Below are 19,804 nucleotides of genomic sequence, written 5' to 3'. Positions count from 1 at the left end.
TCTGCTATTTTTAATCCTGACCATTCATACCTTAATGTTTGCAAGCTTCCACCTCAAAACCACTGACACCTGGTGAAGAGCCCCAGAATAATGATACCAGTGTAGGATGCCCAGGATTAATCTCTATATTTCATGGAAGTATGTAAAGAAATGCTCAAGTAGGACTGGTGCATGAGCAGTACAAGCACATATGATGCATTCCACAGGATAGCTCCTGAAAGCATCCTGAGTCACTGGTTTTGTGGGAGGATAGTTCCTTGAAAGAATAATATCCATCTGGAGGGGCAGAGTAATTGGAAAGAGGCACTGGGGATAGGATTTAAGCAGTATCACAGCTACTGGATATCAACTATAAAACACGGTAAACATTTCAAAAGCACTTAATAATTGCAAACCAGAAAACTTTATCATTATAACAATGTCCTTAAAGTTGAGTTTTTCTGTAATCATAGAACTTTAAAAGTTGAAAACTCTCCTCTCTCTATTGTGTACCAGTATGATTTCCACAAACACATCAGTTGCTGTACTAGGAACAAAAACAGGATGGGTATTAGACATTGGAAACACTCCATCTGTGTTTACCACAAGGGTATTTTTTCCCATAGATCATAAGAAGGGCAGACGGGCATTCCCTCGAGGCAAACAGAGATGTTTTCAGAACATTGTGCAACAGGAATACTCCCTGACAACGTGTCTATAATATTATGTTCTAAATACAACTTTCTGTACTGCATCTTAGGCGGTCTGGTGGTGGACATATTTTTCTGCCCATTCATTTTCCCTGAACTTGTGTAGAGACCAGCTGAGATAAAAAGCCTTTTAAAAGCAGGACATCTCATTTAGCCACAAAGATGTTCCTTAAATAGGTCCATAAAATTTTCTGAAAAACTATGTGTGTATCACCATTACCCAGTTTCTCAATCAGCAAGGTGGAAAAAGTTATGATGAAAGAAATGCACTTAGTCGCAGAGTATCTTGTGAGCAGACAGATTCCAACCCACTCCTTGTCCCAGCATCCAGTTTCCTTACAGAGCTTCTATGTGGCCAGAGTTTGATAAAGATGTGAAAAGTGAGACAGTGTCAAATGTCATCCAAGGCTTCCCCGTGAACAGACTTGAAAAATAAAGGAAAGAAGATTCTGCATTCATTTCAGTCCCATGAGACTTCACTCAATACACAGCTCATCTAAATGCCACCCCAGGAGGCATTTCCCCAAGCACTAACAACAGGTAAACATTGATCCCTACCTCAAGGAGCGTGCTAGAGAGCTCAACTTAGTTCTCCCTGGGTAGCTCACCAGCTCCTTCTTTGCACCTCTATTAGCACAACAGGTTTGGTAAATGCCCTGCCATGAAGACAGCAAGTGGAAGAAGATTGTTGACTCTCATGGTCTGAGCAGCTACCTTCCCTTTGCATCTCCATGAATTCCAGCTGCCATAGCCCTCCTCACTGAGAAAAAGTTTTTCTGTGCTGCTGATGGTCCTTTCCATTTCACATCTGGAGATTGTTAACTGTATCCCATGGGGTCTGAGTTTTAGTAGTAAAAACACTCCAACAAATTCTAGTAAAACTGATTTATTTATATTAACTGGACACAGGATACCCAGATAATACTGTATAGGATCATAGAATATCCTGAGTTGGAAAGAACCCATGGGGAACTATATTCCCCTTCCTTTTCACATTGACATTTCACCTTGACCTGTCTTTTGAAATCAATAGTAGGGAAACCTCACGTTTTAGTGGTTGGACGTTCAGAACTGAAGAGGTCAGAAGCTGAAAATAATTTAAGCATAACATCTCCTCTGTTTAGGAGAGCTTAAGTATGTATGAGGGGCGGAAGTCGCAGCTAAAACTCAAACTTGACACTGTTAGGCTGTGACTTTTCCTCAGCTTATAGCAAACTCTCTTTCTGCAAAGTCGTAATTTTCTGCTGTGGAAAGAATTATATTAGCAGACACTGAGCACATTGCTTCAAATCTTTGAAGGACAAAACACTGCAAGAGGGAAAAAGATACATATACATATATATACATTATGCAGCTACATAAAAGAAGAGATAAATAAAGTGGGGGGAATGCTGACTAGAGCTGTAAAAATGATTTTAAGTTGCTAACATGGAGGAAAAATTACCTAAGTGTTGGACATAAAATTTACTACCTTTCCAGAAGGTTATGAATTTGATATCAAAGATTTACTTGGTGCTAGCACGTTTCTGCACAAATATCTTTGTTTAACATTGGAGCTATTCTTCGGTGAAAGCCAGAAGGCTAAGTTAAATGTTCTTCAAAAGTAAACTACCATAAATAACTAAAGAAACCAAAATATTATATTTATTAAAAAAAAAACACCACTAACAGGGAGAACCAATTGAATAGCTGCAGAATGCTTTCCACTCCATTCAAACAGGAAAAACTCTCTTGCATTAGATCACCAATATGCCTAAATTGTGTGGCAGATAAATAATCATTAGAACTGAGAATGTGAGAATGAAAAAGATGATGGTTTACATCAAATGATGGTTTACATCAGTCAAATACTTGTTCTGTTATTTTACTTTCTCAGTTTAACTTAGTTTTGAGCCCATCACTGCAAATATACCAGCTATCAGAGCTTTTTGCTGTCCTCAGTGCTACATAACTGTGTTGCTTGAGGTGGCAGAAGACATAACACACCCCAAGGCCATCACCTGAGGCTTGCTGCCACCACTGCTGCTGCTATGGTAGTGGAGCACGCTCTCACTCAGACTCTGCCAGGGAGCATGTACCATTTTGGGATTCATGTCATGGGTAAAGGTGGTGTAGTGCAGGATGCAGAAAGGCTGTGCTTGGCTGCCTTGTATCTAATTTATGGATGGGTGAATGAGGGCATGAAGTGTTAAGAGAATGCTGCAGACCAGACAAGGCTGCAGACGTGCTTTGGTGCAACAAACTTAAACAGTGCCTTTGCTCCAAGCAAGGACTGGCTCCTGGGGAAAGCAGTTATTGCCCAGGATTCATCATCAGGAAAATGAAAGAGAACAGGTTTTATTTGTACTGTAAATAATGTACAGGACCAGAACACTCCATTGCAATCAGAAGAAAATTTATTTCTGGTGTGATATCTGACAAAGAGGCAATTTTGGTTTTGTAACTGAGACAAGTTGTATCTTTGAGATAAGGGAACCAATTAGTGTTTTTGAAGAGTCTTGTCATTCTCACTTCAGGAGGAAAAGGTATTGAAATCATAAGATAATGCACAGGGTCCAGTACTGTAAGAAACTAGGTTTGAAGAATTTGAATGCACCACAATTGAGCCTTCTGGCTTGTAGGCCAGTGCAGGAAAGCTGATGCAAGAGCAGTGGCAGGGAGTGAATGCCTGCCAAATTCCTATTGATTGGTAATAAGCATAGCTGAAGAAACTGGTCTCTGAAAAGAAAAATAAGGCTTGAAACCTCAGACCAACTTCTTCAGCAGCAGAACAACTGCTAAAGAGAGTAGTAGATCCACGTGCATGCATAGATATAGGCTAATGCCTATAAATAGCTCCAAGCTGGCAGCGCTCTGGCAGGAACAGAAGCCAGACTGTGGTAACAGCCGGCTTCACTATAGAAATTTTCATCTTAATGCCATCTTCCTTCTTCCTGTAGGAGACACATTAAAAACAGGCCTGGATAGTATTTTAAAACTCTATCAGGCTTTTAACAAGGTTTCATAAGGTTACATGAGCCATTTTAAAATTTAGTTTTAGAAATTCAGTTCAATCTCTATGCAACACTTACTAAAATCCTAGGTTTCACTGTTTACATGAAAATGCCAAGGAATATGACCCTGTGTCATATTCTGCCTGTGACACCCTGAAATACAACTTTTACATTTAGTCTAGTAAGTGCTCTCTACAAAAGTAGCAATAGTGGTAAGGAACCTAATACTGAAAGACTTTAGATAAATTTGCCGGATTAAAGAAGCAAATATCCTTTATTCCTTTTGCTGCTGTTAATTTAAACTGATAGGCAATTTTAATCCTCCAGAATTAATGTCACACCTCTCAATTAAGAAAAGAATATATAAGCCTAAGTAAACTGTCCTTAATACTCTTGTAAAGTTTAATTAATTTGTTTGCAAAGTGATCTGAGATATCTGGAAGATTGAGTACTATTTTCTTTTCCTAGCAAAGGTTAGAATATGGTTGGGAATTCTGCTGCAGCAATACAAGTGAGACTAGTTTCCAAGAACGTAACAGAAACACTAGATTCTCAAGTATATTTCATCTGCATGGAGTGCACTGACTTATATTTACAAAAATAAGAGAGAAGAGGAAAATCATCGTAATTTTCTACCCTTCTGTGCTTGCTGGGGTTCACATTTCTTGCAAGAGTAAACGAGGATAGTCATGCTATTCTGACATGTACTGACAGGAACTGGCAGGTGTGTGTCACCTGTGGAGGGACCAAGAAGGGACTAGTTCTTTTAAAATGCTGTGCAGTTAAAACACTATCAGAGAATTTTCAATGCCAAGGAATTTCACATATTACTATTTAGGATTTGAAACTGTAGTCACAGAATGTTCAGACTTGCCCTGTTCTGCTTAGCAATGCATAGGTGGGATCTTCCATGAACAAGTCAACTCGATAAAATACACTTTCAGATTCACCACAGAATTTTCTTCCTGACACTGTAAAACTTACCAAGAGGCTGTACAGTATTATATTACATGGTAATGGTATTTCCAGAAAAAAAAAAGAACTGCACATGAATAAGGCAATGAAAGTATGCAGGTAACCATGGCTACTGTTGTGAACTAAATAACATTTTTTATACAGCTGTGAATATTTGTATTACTGCCAGCTAAGCTGTAGAGTTCAAATTTGAGACAGAACTGGTAAACACTGAATTCTTGCCTGAAGAAAGGTACTTCCCAAAGCGGATCCAGGCCTCTACATCGTGCTGCTACTCATTCTGGTGTAACTTTGTCTAGTAAACATACACCTTATTACCCCAATCAAAATAATCAAAATACAACTCTTCATGGCCACTTCTTACACTTCACTGTCAGTGACCCACTTTTGCACAGCTATTTTTTGTCTTAGGGGCATTTTTATTTCCTCTTACCCACAATCACAACTATTGACATAACTTCTGAAATAGCTTTGACTCCATAAATGAGTTTCATGCTTTTGAAAGATCTTTAAAAAATGTGTAACTTCTCAGCTATCTTTGGTTAGTGCCAACACCAATCCACCCCCTTCTGCCCCCTGTTCCCCACTTTGGTCTCAACAGCACTCCTGGACAACAAAAGAAAAAAACATTTCCAAAATGATAGGGCAAGGGCACATGAGAGAGAGCTCTTCTCCCTTGACGTATTTTCAGTTTCCAAATTCATCCTTCTTAAATCATCCTTCTGTTTACATATCAACATCTGTCTTCTCAAATCAATCATCATCTGAGAAGGAATGGAAACCTAAGGGATTTTCCTCATTACAGAGAAAAGGTACGCCCAAAATCAAATTATTTGGAATAAGTTGTCAATAGTTACTATACTAAAAGAAAACAAAAACACAAAAGCAGTTGGTGAGGTGAACCTGTACTTCCAGTGATATAAACAAAATGAAAATAATGAAACGCCTATTGTAACTAAGTGAAGCAGGACTTAGAGCAACATCTCCCTATTCAAAAATTGAGTCACTTCTTCCTTCCAGTAGAGCACAAGTTTGAAACCCAAGTGAATGCTCATTCATAGACTATGAATTTGTTGTCTTTGCCTGCTTTGTAGAGAGTGAATAATTCCTTAACAAAAGTACTGACTAATGAAGCAAACGCAGATCCACTTTGCAGTTCAATCTTTAATAAACTGCCTGTAGCTTCAGGCAAACCACAAATTCCATGGTTTTGTTTCTCCTCTGTAGCACAGGGAAAATACTAACTCTCTTCTGCCAGTCTTTACCTGTCCATTCATTTAGGTTGAGAGAAATTTAAGGACTAAACATCTTTTGTCTGTATCAAAAGAGATCAGCTTAGATAGAATTATAGATATTCTTTAAAATTGTACTATCTACCCATATAATTATTAATAGCTGAATGGCAATATATATTAAGTATTTCTCTCTATGTAAGGTGTGTGTGGGGGGGTGTGTGTGCATATATACACACTATATACATATGTGCACGATAAATATATTACTAAAGATTTACTATATGTAGTAATCCTACCAAACTAATGTCATGGAGAATAAAGCTATGGGAGGTTCAGTAGCACAATGCTCAGACAAACAACTGGGAGATCTAAAGACTCACAGATTCTGGCAACAGTAGAGGCACCAAGTGTGCAAAGCAGGGCATTCTTTTGGTTTCTGCCTGCACAAAAATGCTGGGAAAAAAGAGAACTCTTCTGTAAAAACAGTGGTCACAAGAAACCAAATGAAGTTCAATTTTTGCATGTGGGTCTAAAATAAACTATGGATGCCATTTTCAATATACACTGGGCACTTTAAACTTTTCTCTCAAGCTTTCTCTCAGTGAAGTACAGTACACACAATTATCACCTCCACATTCTATGGCTTTCTCCAGCTGACTACTATTAGCACCTCTTTATTTCAGCATTTGGTTTCCTCTACTTTGTTTTCTGTCTCGTCCTCCTTAACAATCTATAAGACTATCACTTTTTCTCTAAGCTTCTGACACTTGATTTTCTTTCTCCTTCAAATTCCCTCTTCTTTTCCATCTTTCACTCCTGTGTTTCAGGAGCAGAGACCGAAATACCATCCATCTTAGTCTTTGATCTAAGAATATGTATATTCATCTCCTAACATGATTTGCAGCTGTATGAATTTTTAAACAACTTGCAGTCAACAAAAATGTGCTTGTTAATGGAGACATCAGCAAATCCGTGTGTTAGTAAAAAGACACTTTTAATGGATGTTTCCTTAATAGAAAATTATACAATTTCCCATTATTTTAAAAACTGCCTTAAAATACGAAGTTCAGTAGACTGATGTGCATATTTCCTCTTTCCCATAAATAGTTCACTAAAAAAAAATCTACATTACATATTGCATTTTCAAAAGAGGCCACAAAAATGTGCATTGAAGTGACTCAGCAAGTTGGAACCCTGTATACTGGCCTTATAGAAAGCTGGTAAAGCTCAAAGTAACAGAATAAAAAGCTAAAAGTGCCAAGAAGCATATAAAATTTCTTCCTGTTGGAAATAAACTGAAAGATGTGATTTGACTGTTACATCCATTTTTATAAAGAAGAATTTCCTTTCTAAGTATATTTGACTTTCTATAGCATGCCTCACATCAGCCTAGAATTTTTATGATATAACAGGAGCACTAAATTTGTACATCACCAGGGGTAATATTATTTGTAGTAGAGGCCACTTGTGTTGTGCAGCAGAATGGACTCTTAGTTGCATTTGCATCCATGAACCTCAGAGGAATCTGCAGCAGGCAATAAATGTCTTCACCGTAACTGAATGAATGGGATGCTGAGGCACATGAATGGGAAATCCCTCAGAGGTCTCAGCAAGCCCCAGCACGGTGAGAAGCGGAGAGCAGGCACAGGCAGTCTGGTCTGGCACAGCAGCCCAGCCCCGCCTGGGACACTTCACAGTCAGAATCAGAGGCACAGTACCATAAACCCTCTGACAGACAGCAGTGTTTTTCCAGCTACAATCACAAAGCCCCACAAAACACAGGCACTAGCTAATGAAGACATAAAAAATACTTTTGATCAAACATTACGTATTTTCCCCTCTGACTGTTTAGTAAAACAGATCTAGGAATAAAAACAGAAATATAAAAATGGGGTTTAAAAGCAGCACTTCAAATTTGCAACATTTCTTGTTTTGAAGAGAAAGCAAGCTGTGAGGAGTTGAAGGGTATCAGTTAATAATGTAATGGAGATGAAAGAGCAAATCATGTATTGGCCGCTGGTCCACCTTTTGCCATTTTGAGACACTTCACACCATCTGCTATTTCTCCATGCTAAGAGTTGTTTCCTGGTCAGATAACTCTGGTGTCAGAGGGAAGGAAAGGGTCACCTTAGTCAGACTCGTGGTCTCTGACAGAAACAAGACACCTCTGAAAGGTTATGACTTTTCCTGAGTAGGGCACCAGGATGGAACTTCGGTGCGTTACATAATGGTCGGAAGGTAGAAGGGACAATTGTAGAACTGCATGACTAATAGCAATGGCTTACACATCTGTCAAAGTATTCTCCGTGCTACCTCCAGTTGCTAAAAATGTACACTGCTTTTACTTCTTTGTATCTATGTGGGGAATTTTAAAATATGAGGATTGAACATAACAGGTTATGTTAAAGCTTAGTCTTCCACGAGCAGAGGTCCCCAGGTTGTCCCCAAATTCTTGATTTCTGCCTATCAGCATGTATAAAACATTACTGCTGTGGCACTATTTCAACATATTAATCATCTGAATATGAAATTACTTCTGCAGAAATGCTGTCTGTTTCCAAATACAAAGACACGTAGAAGACTGCATTTAACAAAGAAAAAAAGCTACTTCTAAAAAGTGGTAATTTTTTACAAAAACAATGTCAAAATATTTCCTTGCATTAGTTTTCCCAAAGCAATAATCATCTCTGGATACAGGGAGAAGCAGTATTTTTTATTCCATCAACTTCAAGGGCTGGAAAAAGCATATAAGCTTTTGGGCTCAGATTCCCTTCCCCAGGTCTGCTGATTCTTCTGGTATTGTGTCCATGTGAAATAACCCACTTTCCAACAATGATAAATAGGTAAAAATCTGGTCACTGAGTTAGTACATATGCCTTCAATTGAAGGAAAAGCTGCCTGCCAAGCTTCAATCAAGCAGATCATAGGTCTGTGAAAAAAAGAATCTAAAAGGATGGAATTCAGTTGCTATAGTGGCACATTAAACAAATAAATGAGATACCATGGAATGCTGCAAAATATTTGTGGTCTGATTAAGTCATATTTGCCACATGTGTGAACACCAACAGCACAGTTTAGTAAAGTGGGTACAATATAGTACAGTCCCACTTTTACTGTATGCAAAGTCTAATTCTTATCTGGGTGCTAACGATAACCAGTGTGTCCAAGGGTACATAACACTGCATTTTACTGTAATCATAAGGCAAAACATAGTCCCTTAAATACATAAAGGTAGACAATAAATGCTTATTAAACTATTATACCTCCAAAGAGATATTTGCATCCTTCTTCGTGTTTGTGAGATCTGCTAAGGAGACAAAGCTCTTCATCATGATAGCCTCCAGGATGCTTACATATGGAGTGTTTGTTAGAGTACGTAACTTGTAGCCGGCAGCTGACTTATTAAACCTTCATCAATAGAACCCATCCTCCTCCAATACATTAATTTTTTCCAGTGAAATGTTCTCTTTTCTTGATAAAAGACTTAGAATATACTCATTATTAACCATTACAATCTATCCCATAATGTTTGACTCTATTTTCTGCCTATGCTCTCTGGAAAAAAACTCAGGGAAGAAACAAGAAATCTATTCTGTTAAAAGATAGAACAAGTGTTTGATTTAGCAGAGAGAAGAGAGCACATATTTTTTATTGAAAATGCATACTACTTATTAATGCATTTTGCATTGATTTTAAAGTTGAACATTTATTTACATTTATAACCTGTAACTATATATCTGATAAATGGTGCAGTAGCACCTGAAAATGTACCATCTTAGGCATTACAGAAGAGTTGTGCACAGCTCCAGCAGTGTCTACAGCAAGCAATATAATCTGCACAAAAAGTGAATGTTAAAACAAAACCAGCATTCCTATTATTGTCAGAACTTTGTGACTGAACCAAATGCATGTCCTTCCCGCATCACTTGCTGGTGTAACAACAAACCTAGCAGTCCAGAGCCAAACTCTGCTTCTAGGAAATACAGCTCAGTACTCCACACTCAGAGAAGGCTAAGGCTCCGTTCATGTGTCCTTTTGGGGCATTTCTTTGGTTATTTGCTTTGTGCCCATAGTAATCACTCTAACAAACACTTGTATGAGCAACTTCAGCTGAAAATCTGGCTTTAATCTTTCATTATCAGTATTATCAGCATAATTACTACTTCCAAAGTAACACCTGACTTTGGCTGTTAAAGCAGGGCAGTTTGAAATACAGACAGAACACCTCCTTACCTCTGGTATTTCAAATATGTGACCTTCCAGCTCACCTGCAACCCTCAGCAAACTCCATCTGTTTTAATATGCAATGCATTTCACATTTCACAGCTGATATGGAAAAATAAGAGTTTTTTCTAAACAAAGGACTCTAGTTTTGAGAGTCAAACAGACAATCAGGATTATGTACAGCCTTGTCAGATAAAAATAAAGACAGATGCAAAGACATCAGTGTCATTCTACAGATGCCACACAGGAAATTTTACATGAACACAGGCTTCATACTCTTGAGTGGTTGCGGGTGATTTTAATCTTAAACTTTTTCCAAGGTTTTGAAGCTCCTGGCATGCCACTGTGCAAATATTACTTTACCTGACCTGTAAACCTACATCCAATGGCAACAGAAACAATTCTCTGCCTCACAGCAGCACCCATAATCCATTTCTCAAACTAATACATCTCAGGGAAGTCTACCCAATGAAGAGATGGAAGAAAATATACTGTTCATTTCATCTTTCTTACTGTTTATTTCTTTGCTTCTCTCTTCCTCCTCCTCCTCCCTGAAGTCCTCTTTAGCATTTTGAGTCTCTTCCAGCTTGTCTACATTATTTTGTGACTCCTTTTTTATTCACTTGCTTCATCTGTTATTTTTCTTTTTTTTTTTCCCTAGGTAGGAGTTGGAACAGCATCAGCTGACTATTTAATTCATCTCTTTCCTCCCGCCTGTCTTTTCCTCTCATTCAACCATCTTTCCCTAACCTCCCCTTTCTGTGCTCTCTCACTGGCTCTCTCCTCTTCTCGCTTCCTTTGGTTCTAACTCCGCAGCTTGGTGTTGACACTAGATGCTCTCATGCTCTCTGCTAGCAGGCTGAGTTATGTGACCTTGTCAACAGAAGGTGGTTAAACTTCTTGAAAAAGATTTCATCTGGGGATTTCAGCTCTCAGGCCTTTCATTTTCAATGTTCACACCCAGAATAGGGCTTGCAGGTTTTGCTGTTATTAAGTGCTCAAAGGTGTTTTAGAAAAGGTTCCTTGTTACTAAAGTTTAGGGACGTTTATATCAGGAGGAGCCTCTGTGTGGGTTTTCTACAGATTAGTGGAAATAGAAAACAATCGGAAAAATTCAGCATCTGTGTCCAGTTAAAAAGCTGTCTTCACTTTACCCTGATGAGTGTTCTCTGGCAGATATGTAACATGGTTAAGGCCAGCTTCCCACTTTGTAAAAACTGCTGTGCTGTTACTGTGTTAGGTAAAGGGGTTTTCCTAATGCCCCCAGAGGATGCCATTTAGAAAACGAGGACTTCTTCACCCTAGTAGCCCTCTCAGTTTTCAGGTGCTATACTATCACAGGTTTTGACATACCAACAATTTCCAAGCCCTTCACATAAGTAAGAGAAAATAAAAGAAAATCTTTTAAGCTGGTGATGTTTTTTCTCCCTAGAGCAGGGAGATAATTGATACCACTGTAGTTACGCTCCAGTGGTGGAACTGGCAGATAATGAGGAGAGATAGTAGACGGAGCCACATTACTGCAGCATGAACATGCAAAAAGTGTACAAATTCAACAACATTATTTTCATGGGTTTTGCAAATACCCTGAGTCCCCAGGCAACCAGCTTCAATTGCTATTCTCTCCATCAGATGTTTAAATAATAGTCGTCCAGGAGTGGTTAGTCTGTTGGAAATTAAATTTAAAATTTTCCCTGATTTTTATCAGAAAACCCTGCAACTTATGTAGAAAGTGGGAACGCCTTCCTGGAGCACTGAAAATTTTATTCATACCTACGAAAATATTGTAAATAAATTAAGAAGAGCACTTGAATTGTAATATCCTTGAAACACATTTATTGGATTTAGAAAATATCCCAGAAAAATGTATATATCTTTTAGGCTGAAAAGGATTTTTAGGTCTACATGGAGAGAAACACCTTGATGAAAAACAGAGTATCTCCTTGTTCATACATCAGAGTGACCACTGTGTAGCACCTGACCAGTGAATAATGGAGAGATGTGTTTGTCAAATAACTCACTACTTTTGGACATTCCAATATTTATGTTCAGGTTACTATGGATTTTGATTTTTGCATGCCTTTTCTATTGTTCTTGTTAAATCATCAAGGAAAAAAGATTTACACCAGAAAAACAACTTTCATAAAATCACAGAATGATTGGGATTGGAAGGGACCCTAAAGATCACCTAGTTCAAACCACCCTGCCATAGGGAGGGACCCCTTCCATTAGATCAGATTGCTCAGAGTCCCATCCAACCTGGCCTTGAACACTTGAAGGGGCAAGACAGTCACAGCTTCTCTGAACAACCTGTTCCAGGGCTTCACCACCCTCACAGAAAAGAATTTCTTTCTAATGTCTAATTAACTAACCTGCCCTCTTTCAGTTTGAAGCCATTCCCCCTTGTACTGTCACTACATATCCTTGTAAAAAGTCCCTTCAGCTCTCTTGAAGGACTATTTCAGGTACTGAAAGATTGGAATAAAGTCACCCTGGAGCCATCACTTCTCCAGGCTGAACAATGTCAATTCTCTCATTCTTTCCTCAATAGAAGAGGTGTTACATCCCTCTAATCACCTTTGTGGCCCTCCTCTGGACTCACTCCAATAGGATTATGTCCTTTCCACCATTAAAACAAAAAGACACACAAGCCATGGCCACCAGGCCTAGGACAAGGCTGCTAGGACAAACAATTGGAGAGGTGGTTGGGTGACTTTTTACCACTCTCTGGTGGACTTAGCTTTTCAGCTGAGTAGTCAGCGATAAGAAAAGAGAGACAACTTGTGAAATAGACATACATCTCTTGGACAGGTTCTTTCCTCTTCCTTCTTCTCTCCTTCCTCCAACTGCTATTTGTCCCAGTTTTTGTGCATTCTCTTGAATACCAGAACAGAGGGTAAGTCTTTCTAGAAATGCCTTTGTTTCCCATTTCCCAAAAGCAGCTTAAAAAAGAACAGAGTAAGAAACTGGAAGAGCTTATATAGACTGCAGTGGCACAGAACCCAGACAATAATCATTTTTCCAACTCCACAGATGCAGAGCATATTTCTCTTCCCCCCTTCCTGACCTCTCCTCTAGTGTCTTCATATGAAGACATTCCTTTGTTTCTGACCTCCAGAGCATTTCAACTCCTAAGTAAGTAATTTCTATCTCTGTATTTTGCTTTCCTTCCCACAAACAAAAGCTGATTCATATTTTTAAAACAAATTTGAGACAGTGTCTGCAAAAACCAAAGAAGGACTCTCGTTGAAATGGTATGTTAACTTGGACAGATACTTCAGGCAGTCCTGCCATGTAACCTGGCTCAAAATCAGCAATGCTCAAGCTTAAATTAATTCAGTCTATGTATCTGTTTATGTGGGCATTGGTTAGAATAGGGGCAACCTCTAATTTTACAGCCTGTGCTAATATTTAAGAGAATATAGTTTCTGAAAACAAATGGTATGCATGCATCAACCTGGCCAGTCCCAGCACATAAAGTCGCAAGGAATGAGCTGATAAAAATGCTACTACTGTGACACATCCATTTTACACACTAAAGGCTAGTCTTCAATTAAAAATTCCTCGTACTGACAAAAATCAGATAGCCAGCCATCAGAAAATGGAAAATATTATTTCCCAGGGAAAATCTGCCTTTGGAATTATGAGCTGATGTTTCCAAACTGCAGGACAATCTCCAGAAAACAAATTACATCTTTGATGAAAGAGTTCAGCAACTTGGCAACTGAAATTGTAGCCCACAAAGATGAATTCATCTGCATAACTAATAAATCCAGGAAGTACACTTGACACTTCAGAAACAGACCAGGGCTGAGACACAGCCCTGCTCTCCAACAACTCTCTTTAGACAGATAGTTGTATCTTCAGACAGAAGCTTAGCTTCAGCTACTCAAATGTGCTCCTTTGGATAATAAACAGAGATTAAATCCTTGTGTTTGGTCAAATCAGCAGCAACCCTGCTATTATTTCCATGGTCATTTTTCAAGTCATAGTGATACCATTGGTTATGGACTAATGAACTGACTGTGAAAACATCAGTTTTATGGCACAGTACAACTCTGTTGGTGATACCTTTCACAGGTGTATGAATCTGCACATAGGAGGCCCTATCTGGTACCGTAAGGCGCCACTTTATACACAGATTCTCCCAAATACATTATTTGGAAAATAATTAATAGGAATTATATTTGTAACTATTACAGGGTGTTGGGGTGTGTATATATAAATATATATATATGTATATATATATATATATATAAGTGTGTGTGTGTGTATATGTAATACAAAGATGTTCTTGAAACTATGTGCAATTTTATGCTGAATAGGTTTTGCATAGCAATAAGCCTCTCCTCTTTTTCTATGAAAATTTATAAAAATATTAAAATTGAATTGGTAATGGGACTGCATATTTCCAAGGTTCATTTCCCCCATGTTTCCCGTTTCTAGAAAGGAAGTTTTTCTATAATTCTGATATTTTTAATGTTGAAAAAGTGTTGCTATGAAGGACTGGTACTCTGACTATTAAAAAGACATTACAGTGTGTTCAAGAAAATAGGGGTTTAGATATAGATGGTGTTGTAACTGCAAAAAAAGGATGGGAAAGGAGGAAAATAAAAAGAAGAAGGAGAAGTAATTACTATAACCTTAAAAAGCAGCAGGCACTGTAGCCCAAACCACTTCTTCCTGGGTTAAGGCACTGAATTGGACAAGCTCTTCAAACAATTTCTTCACAAAGCCTTCAAGATAGTTACCTTAAAATGCTTCTAAAGTATGAATACTCTCAAATATTTTAATACATGCCCATACTACTGATGGAAATATGATTGCTGTTATTACAGCCAGATTTCACGACTTTTCACTCCTTTTCTATGTATGGATTTTGGAGGTTGATGTTGACACTTGAGAAAGTTGTTACAGCTGATCATAATACAGTAGGAAGTATTTTAATTGTGCAAAACTTTTTGTTTGTTTGTTTGTTGGTGCTAAATAAATATTTTGGGGAAACTGCTGTGAAAAAATTCTGGATAGAGTGTTCACAGGTTAAGTAACGTTTGACCTCAGATCCTTAGGAGATGTACCAGATATACTGTGGGAAGATCACACAAAAGTGGGATTAATCAGCAATGTGACAGAAGCTAAACAACCCACCTTTCACTGACAGCTGAGTGTCTCTTGTATAAGTTTTGTTGTGCAAGATTTGGCTCTAGCATGGCCACCCTTGTTTTCAGAATAGTTATCATTCCATGTGCACAACTGCTGTCAAAATGTGCAGGAATACATGGGAATAAATGTTTATTTCAGTATAAAGCAATAGCCAGGGATCCTGACTTTCCTAAATTGCATTCCCAGAGGTCCTACCCTTTCACCAAGTGGACCTTTATCACATTCTCTAAAATTTGACCTGTCAAAATTTTAACTACTACTAAGTGAGGTGCAAGCATTCTCAAGGTAGTTTAATAACCCTTTCATACTATGATGAGCAATGCATCAGAATTAATTATCATGAAAGCTGGGAAGGATAAAATGATGGATAAAACATCAGAAAGAATGTACTAAATGTGGTGAAAAGCCCCAGAGCCATAAGTTTCCCTTGTGATCGAACTGAAGAACACTTGGATAAATGGAGACTGACACAGAAACCAATTCCTTTACAAAAGTCTTTCAAAAATGCCTTCTACAATATTTCAAGTTGAAAAAAAAAAAACTCTAAAATACTTGGACACAATATATTTCAGCAAACTCTATGATGCCTAAAAATCTCAAACAAAAAACTTCTTCACATATTTCACTAAGTATATATTTCTACAAAGCAACATGAGCTTGAGTTGCCTTTTAGTTATGGCACAGAGTAGACTTCCTGAATACCTATGGCCATTTGCTGCCTAATGCTTTATAATGTACATTCATGAAAAATGTTATGGGTTAGGCACTTCCAGTATATGGAATGTCACCTAAAAGAAATGTCATCAGAGCTGGGACTGATCTGTTGTGGGGAAAAAAAATCAAGATGTGCATGGTTTAGCAGTGTTTGCAAGTTTTCAGTTTGTAACCTCAAAGCTCAAGGGAGGACAGCCTGAACAAACATAGCAGAAGTCATCAGACTCTTTCCTCAGCTCTAGACTCACAGAATATCATGCTGTTCCTTTCAAAACATCATAAAACAGTACAGTATCTAGCAGAAGCTGATGCTCCTCTTGTCAGTAACAGTTCTGACACTGGTCCTTTGACACAAAATCTGGGGAACAAAAAACCAGCAGTGTTATCTCCCCCACTCCACAACGGACCAATTTATCAAGCACAGCAATGGTGGACAAATCTTGATCTGCCGTGGTGATAACGTGCACACACCCGGAAGGATGAGCTCTGCTGTCATCTACTGATGAACAGCAGTGCCAAATGGTTTGCCACATCCTGATGAGGAAAACAAAGTAATAATGAAACATTTTGCACAGATGCAACTAGAGAAGCAAACATGACACTTTTCAGCTCCAAATGCTGCATCAACAGTGGAAAGTACCTGACGGCAAATTGTGGCCTTAAGTTTCCCTTGGCATTTAAATATACGGTTGAGAGAAAGAATGTCTGACTTGACACAGCAAAGAGAGATTAAAAGGTCAGATTTCTTCTCAAGAAACTAACTTTATGATTACCAGTGCATCAATTTTAAAGCTTTGCATTGATACATATAATTCCACATTATTAAAAATATTCAGACAGGTTCTGCTACATATGTACAAGGTGTGCTTGAGTTATTTTCCTAAAAACATGCAAGTCCAAAAAATAAGAGATTTTTTTAAAAAGCATTTTAACCAAAAGGTTTTCATCATGAATTATTCTTTGGCAGACTGGTAAAGAAACATTCAATTAAGTGTTTATGTCATCTTAGGACAAGATTTGTGAAATTCAGAACTTCTGTTTTATGGAACAGTCTCTTCCTCATGATCACAGTGACATTTCTCTGGGAAAGCTACCTTATACAGGAAAGAGCTGACCCCCACAACAAGCCTGGGATGTAGGACACCTAAGTTCAAATCTCTAGTTTCAACCTAATAAGGATTCAAATATGACTCCAGGAGTCAAGGAAGGTAAGATAGCTACTATTCCTTACAAATCATGCTCCTTAATCACTTCTGAGGGGATTAGCACCAAGAGCATGCAGAATCGTGCACAGAGAAATCAGTGTCTTACACTTTTGTTTATGCACTTTTGTTTATGCATTACTTTACTCACCATTCCGTGATTTAGCCATGCTGGTATAAAATTATCAAGCAGCTTCGGGTAAACCAGTTCCCTGTCATAGATATAGATGCTCCAAAACATTGTCACAACAAACTAAAGAGAAAAAAAAAGAAAATATATTTTTAAATATATGCTTCTGAAAAATTAGTTGCATTCTTTAGATAGCAAAATGGGTCACTTAGCAAAGGATTTAGGAATAGACATGGATATTATTGTTCTTTGACCAAATACCGTTATAATCAACAATGTGAATCTGGATTACCCTTTGCATTCACTGAGGTTTTAACTTTTCTTCAATTTTTTTTCCTTAACTTTTAGCCAGGGAAAAAAAAAAAATCTCATTTTTTGACTTACATGCCTGTGGCCAAATTACAAGTTTAAATTACAAATTACAAGAATATTAGACTTTAGTAGCAGATGTGGCACATAAATAATGTTTCTCCACTAACAGGATAGAAAACAAATGGAAAATCAACTAAAATATCACTTGGAATTTATACAACATATCAATATGAAACATTCACTCCTGAACAGAAGCCTTTAAATTCATATTTGCACTCTTCTGTGTCAGCCATCAAGACAGCTTTAAAAAAAAAACCAAAGAAGCTTTGATGACTCTCTACACACTTCATGGACTAGGATCCACAGAAAAGAGGTCTAGCATCCTGCTCATTTGTCAATATGAAATTTGGCTTGGTTCTTCTCAGAGACTATTTACTAGGGGCCCAGAAAAAGACCATTACTTCCTGTAGACTGAGATCAGGACAAATGGATCAGATAAACTTTACAGCAGGCTAAATTTTTGCCGAAGTGTTCACATATTCTTTCAAGTTATCCTGATGTCTGAAAGGCAAAGACAATACAAACCCACAAAAACATACAGAAATAATAGTTTTAGCTTACCTTAGCTGTGGCAAGTAAGAAATTTTCTAACTAAAACATCACTGCTTTCTTACCTTGAATTTGAGTCCGTTTTCTAGTAATAAAAAAGGCTTATTGTTCATAGCAGTAAAACCCAATACCTGGGCCAGGAGCTTTTCAATGACCATTTACAGGGGATCTCTAAACAGTAATGCTAAATCCAAGTTTCAAGTTTGAGAACCAAAAGATAGAACTTTCACTAAGATAGAAGGGAAGTATTCCGTTACGTCCAAACTGATGTGACCCATGACCTAACAGCTCATTTATAGGATCAGTGAAAGAAATATTGGGTGAGCATAGCACATCCTGCAAACGACTAGTGTGTATAATAGTGTAGGCATAAGTTATTTCATTAGTTTCTGACTTTAGGAAGCTAAAATTGAGGTTTGCAGTTCATCAATTGGCACCTTGTTCTAACCACAGACATGCAGACTTCGGCCAGCCAGTTATGTGAATGACCTGAACCAGTACACTGTTCCCTCAGTGTGCATACAGTACATAGTTTCTTGGTTTCCAGCACAGTTGTCCATCTGTTACGACAGCTATCAGTGCCTGCTCAGAATAAGCTTGGACTATTTGACTAGTGCACAGAGGCCAGGAAAAAAAAATAGGTTATGATGGACAGTCCAAAAAATATTGCAAGTGTAAAGTACCCCACAAGAAATCACTCTTTTGGGGAAATCTTGGCATTGGCACAGCACAACTCTTTACGCACCTGCTGACACATAAGTGCCAAGATATGAATAGCTGAACAGCAGGAAAAATGGAAGCAAAGTATCCTCTTCTCTATAGGCTTCCTAGAAGTCATGTATTATCACAGTGGGTCTCTGAGAACCTGCTAAGATCAACCGGGGCATAAAAACATCTTCTCAGGCATATAAGGACCAAGATTGATAATGTTTTTTTCCAAGGAAGTCTCAAAACAAGAAAAATCATTAGGATTAGGTTGAACTTTTTTACACTGAATGCAACAGAGCTAGCATGCTTTGACCTGAGATTTTTGTGTAGAGCAGAATAAAACAATAGACTTTGTCAAGGAGGTAAAGAAAAGAAAAGAGGGGACGTGCCATCTGTCCCTTAACCAAAGTCAGCCAATGGATGGAACAGGATCAGCCTAGCTGGTTGCAACCATCTGGAGCTACAGACGGCAAATGCTGCTTAGCAAAGCACTATCACAAGGCAGACATAACGTAAAGAAAGTGCGCAAAACCAAACACGTTACAGAACTAACCTGTCCCACAGGATGACCTGATATGAGACTTAACACAGCACCCTGGGGAAGATTCTTTCCAGTGTCTGAATGGTTCACCTTACTCTTCTTTACAATTACACTGCTGTTCATTTGGATAAAATGAACTATAAAAAATAAGTATTTTGATATACAGGAATTATAATGAGGGATTGTGACACAGTTACTTTGGCTGCTTCTGAATTTGTTTACTTTGATTAATGAGCAACTGTTGGTCTGGTACTTTTAAATCCCCTTGACTATGCTTACATTTTGGCACTGGCAGACTTTTTATTTGGG

General features: G+C 38.1%; 1 protein-coding gene across 6 annotated transcripts in view; it reads right to left on the bottom strand.

The window, feature by feature from the left end:
- Positions 1-19,804, bottom strand: part of AIG1 (androgen induced 1) — a 122,959-nt gene that overhangs the window by 58,142 nt on the left and 45,013 nt on the right. For 4 of the 6 annotated variants that reach the window (XR_008436209.1, XM_053973055.1, XM_053973058.1 and 1 more), the window contains one exon: positions 17,347-17,448. The exons of 1 other annotated variant lie outside the window; for it this stretch is intronic. Coding sequence is in view for 4 of the 5 variants with exons in the window: in XM_053973055.1 (XP_053829030.1) it covers positions 17,347-17,448 (102 nt within the window). In the remaining variant the exon portion in view is untranslated. Of the gene's footprint in view, positions 1-14,383; positions 16,528-17,346; positions 17,449-19,804 lie in introns of those variants that run through there. One more of the 6 variants, XM_053973060.1, reaches the window with a different exon arrangement.

This window comes from Vidua macroura, chromosome 3, assembly GCF_024509145.1.
Source record: "Vidua macroura isolate BioBank_ID:100142 chromosome 3, ASM2450914v1, whole genome shotgun sequence".
Taxonomy (NCBI): Eukaryota; Metazoa; Chordata; class Aves; order Passeriformes; family Viduidae; genus Vidua; species Vidua macroura.
This window is presented reverse-complemented; position numbering and strand designations above follow the sequence as displayed.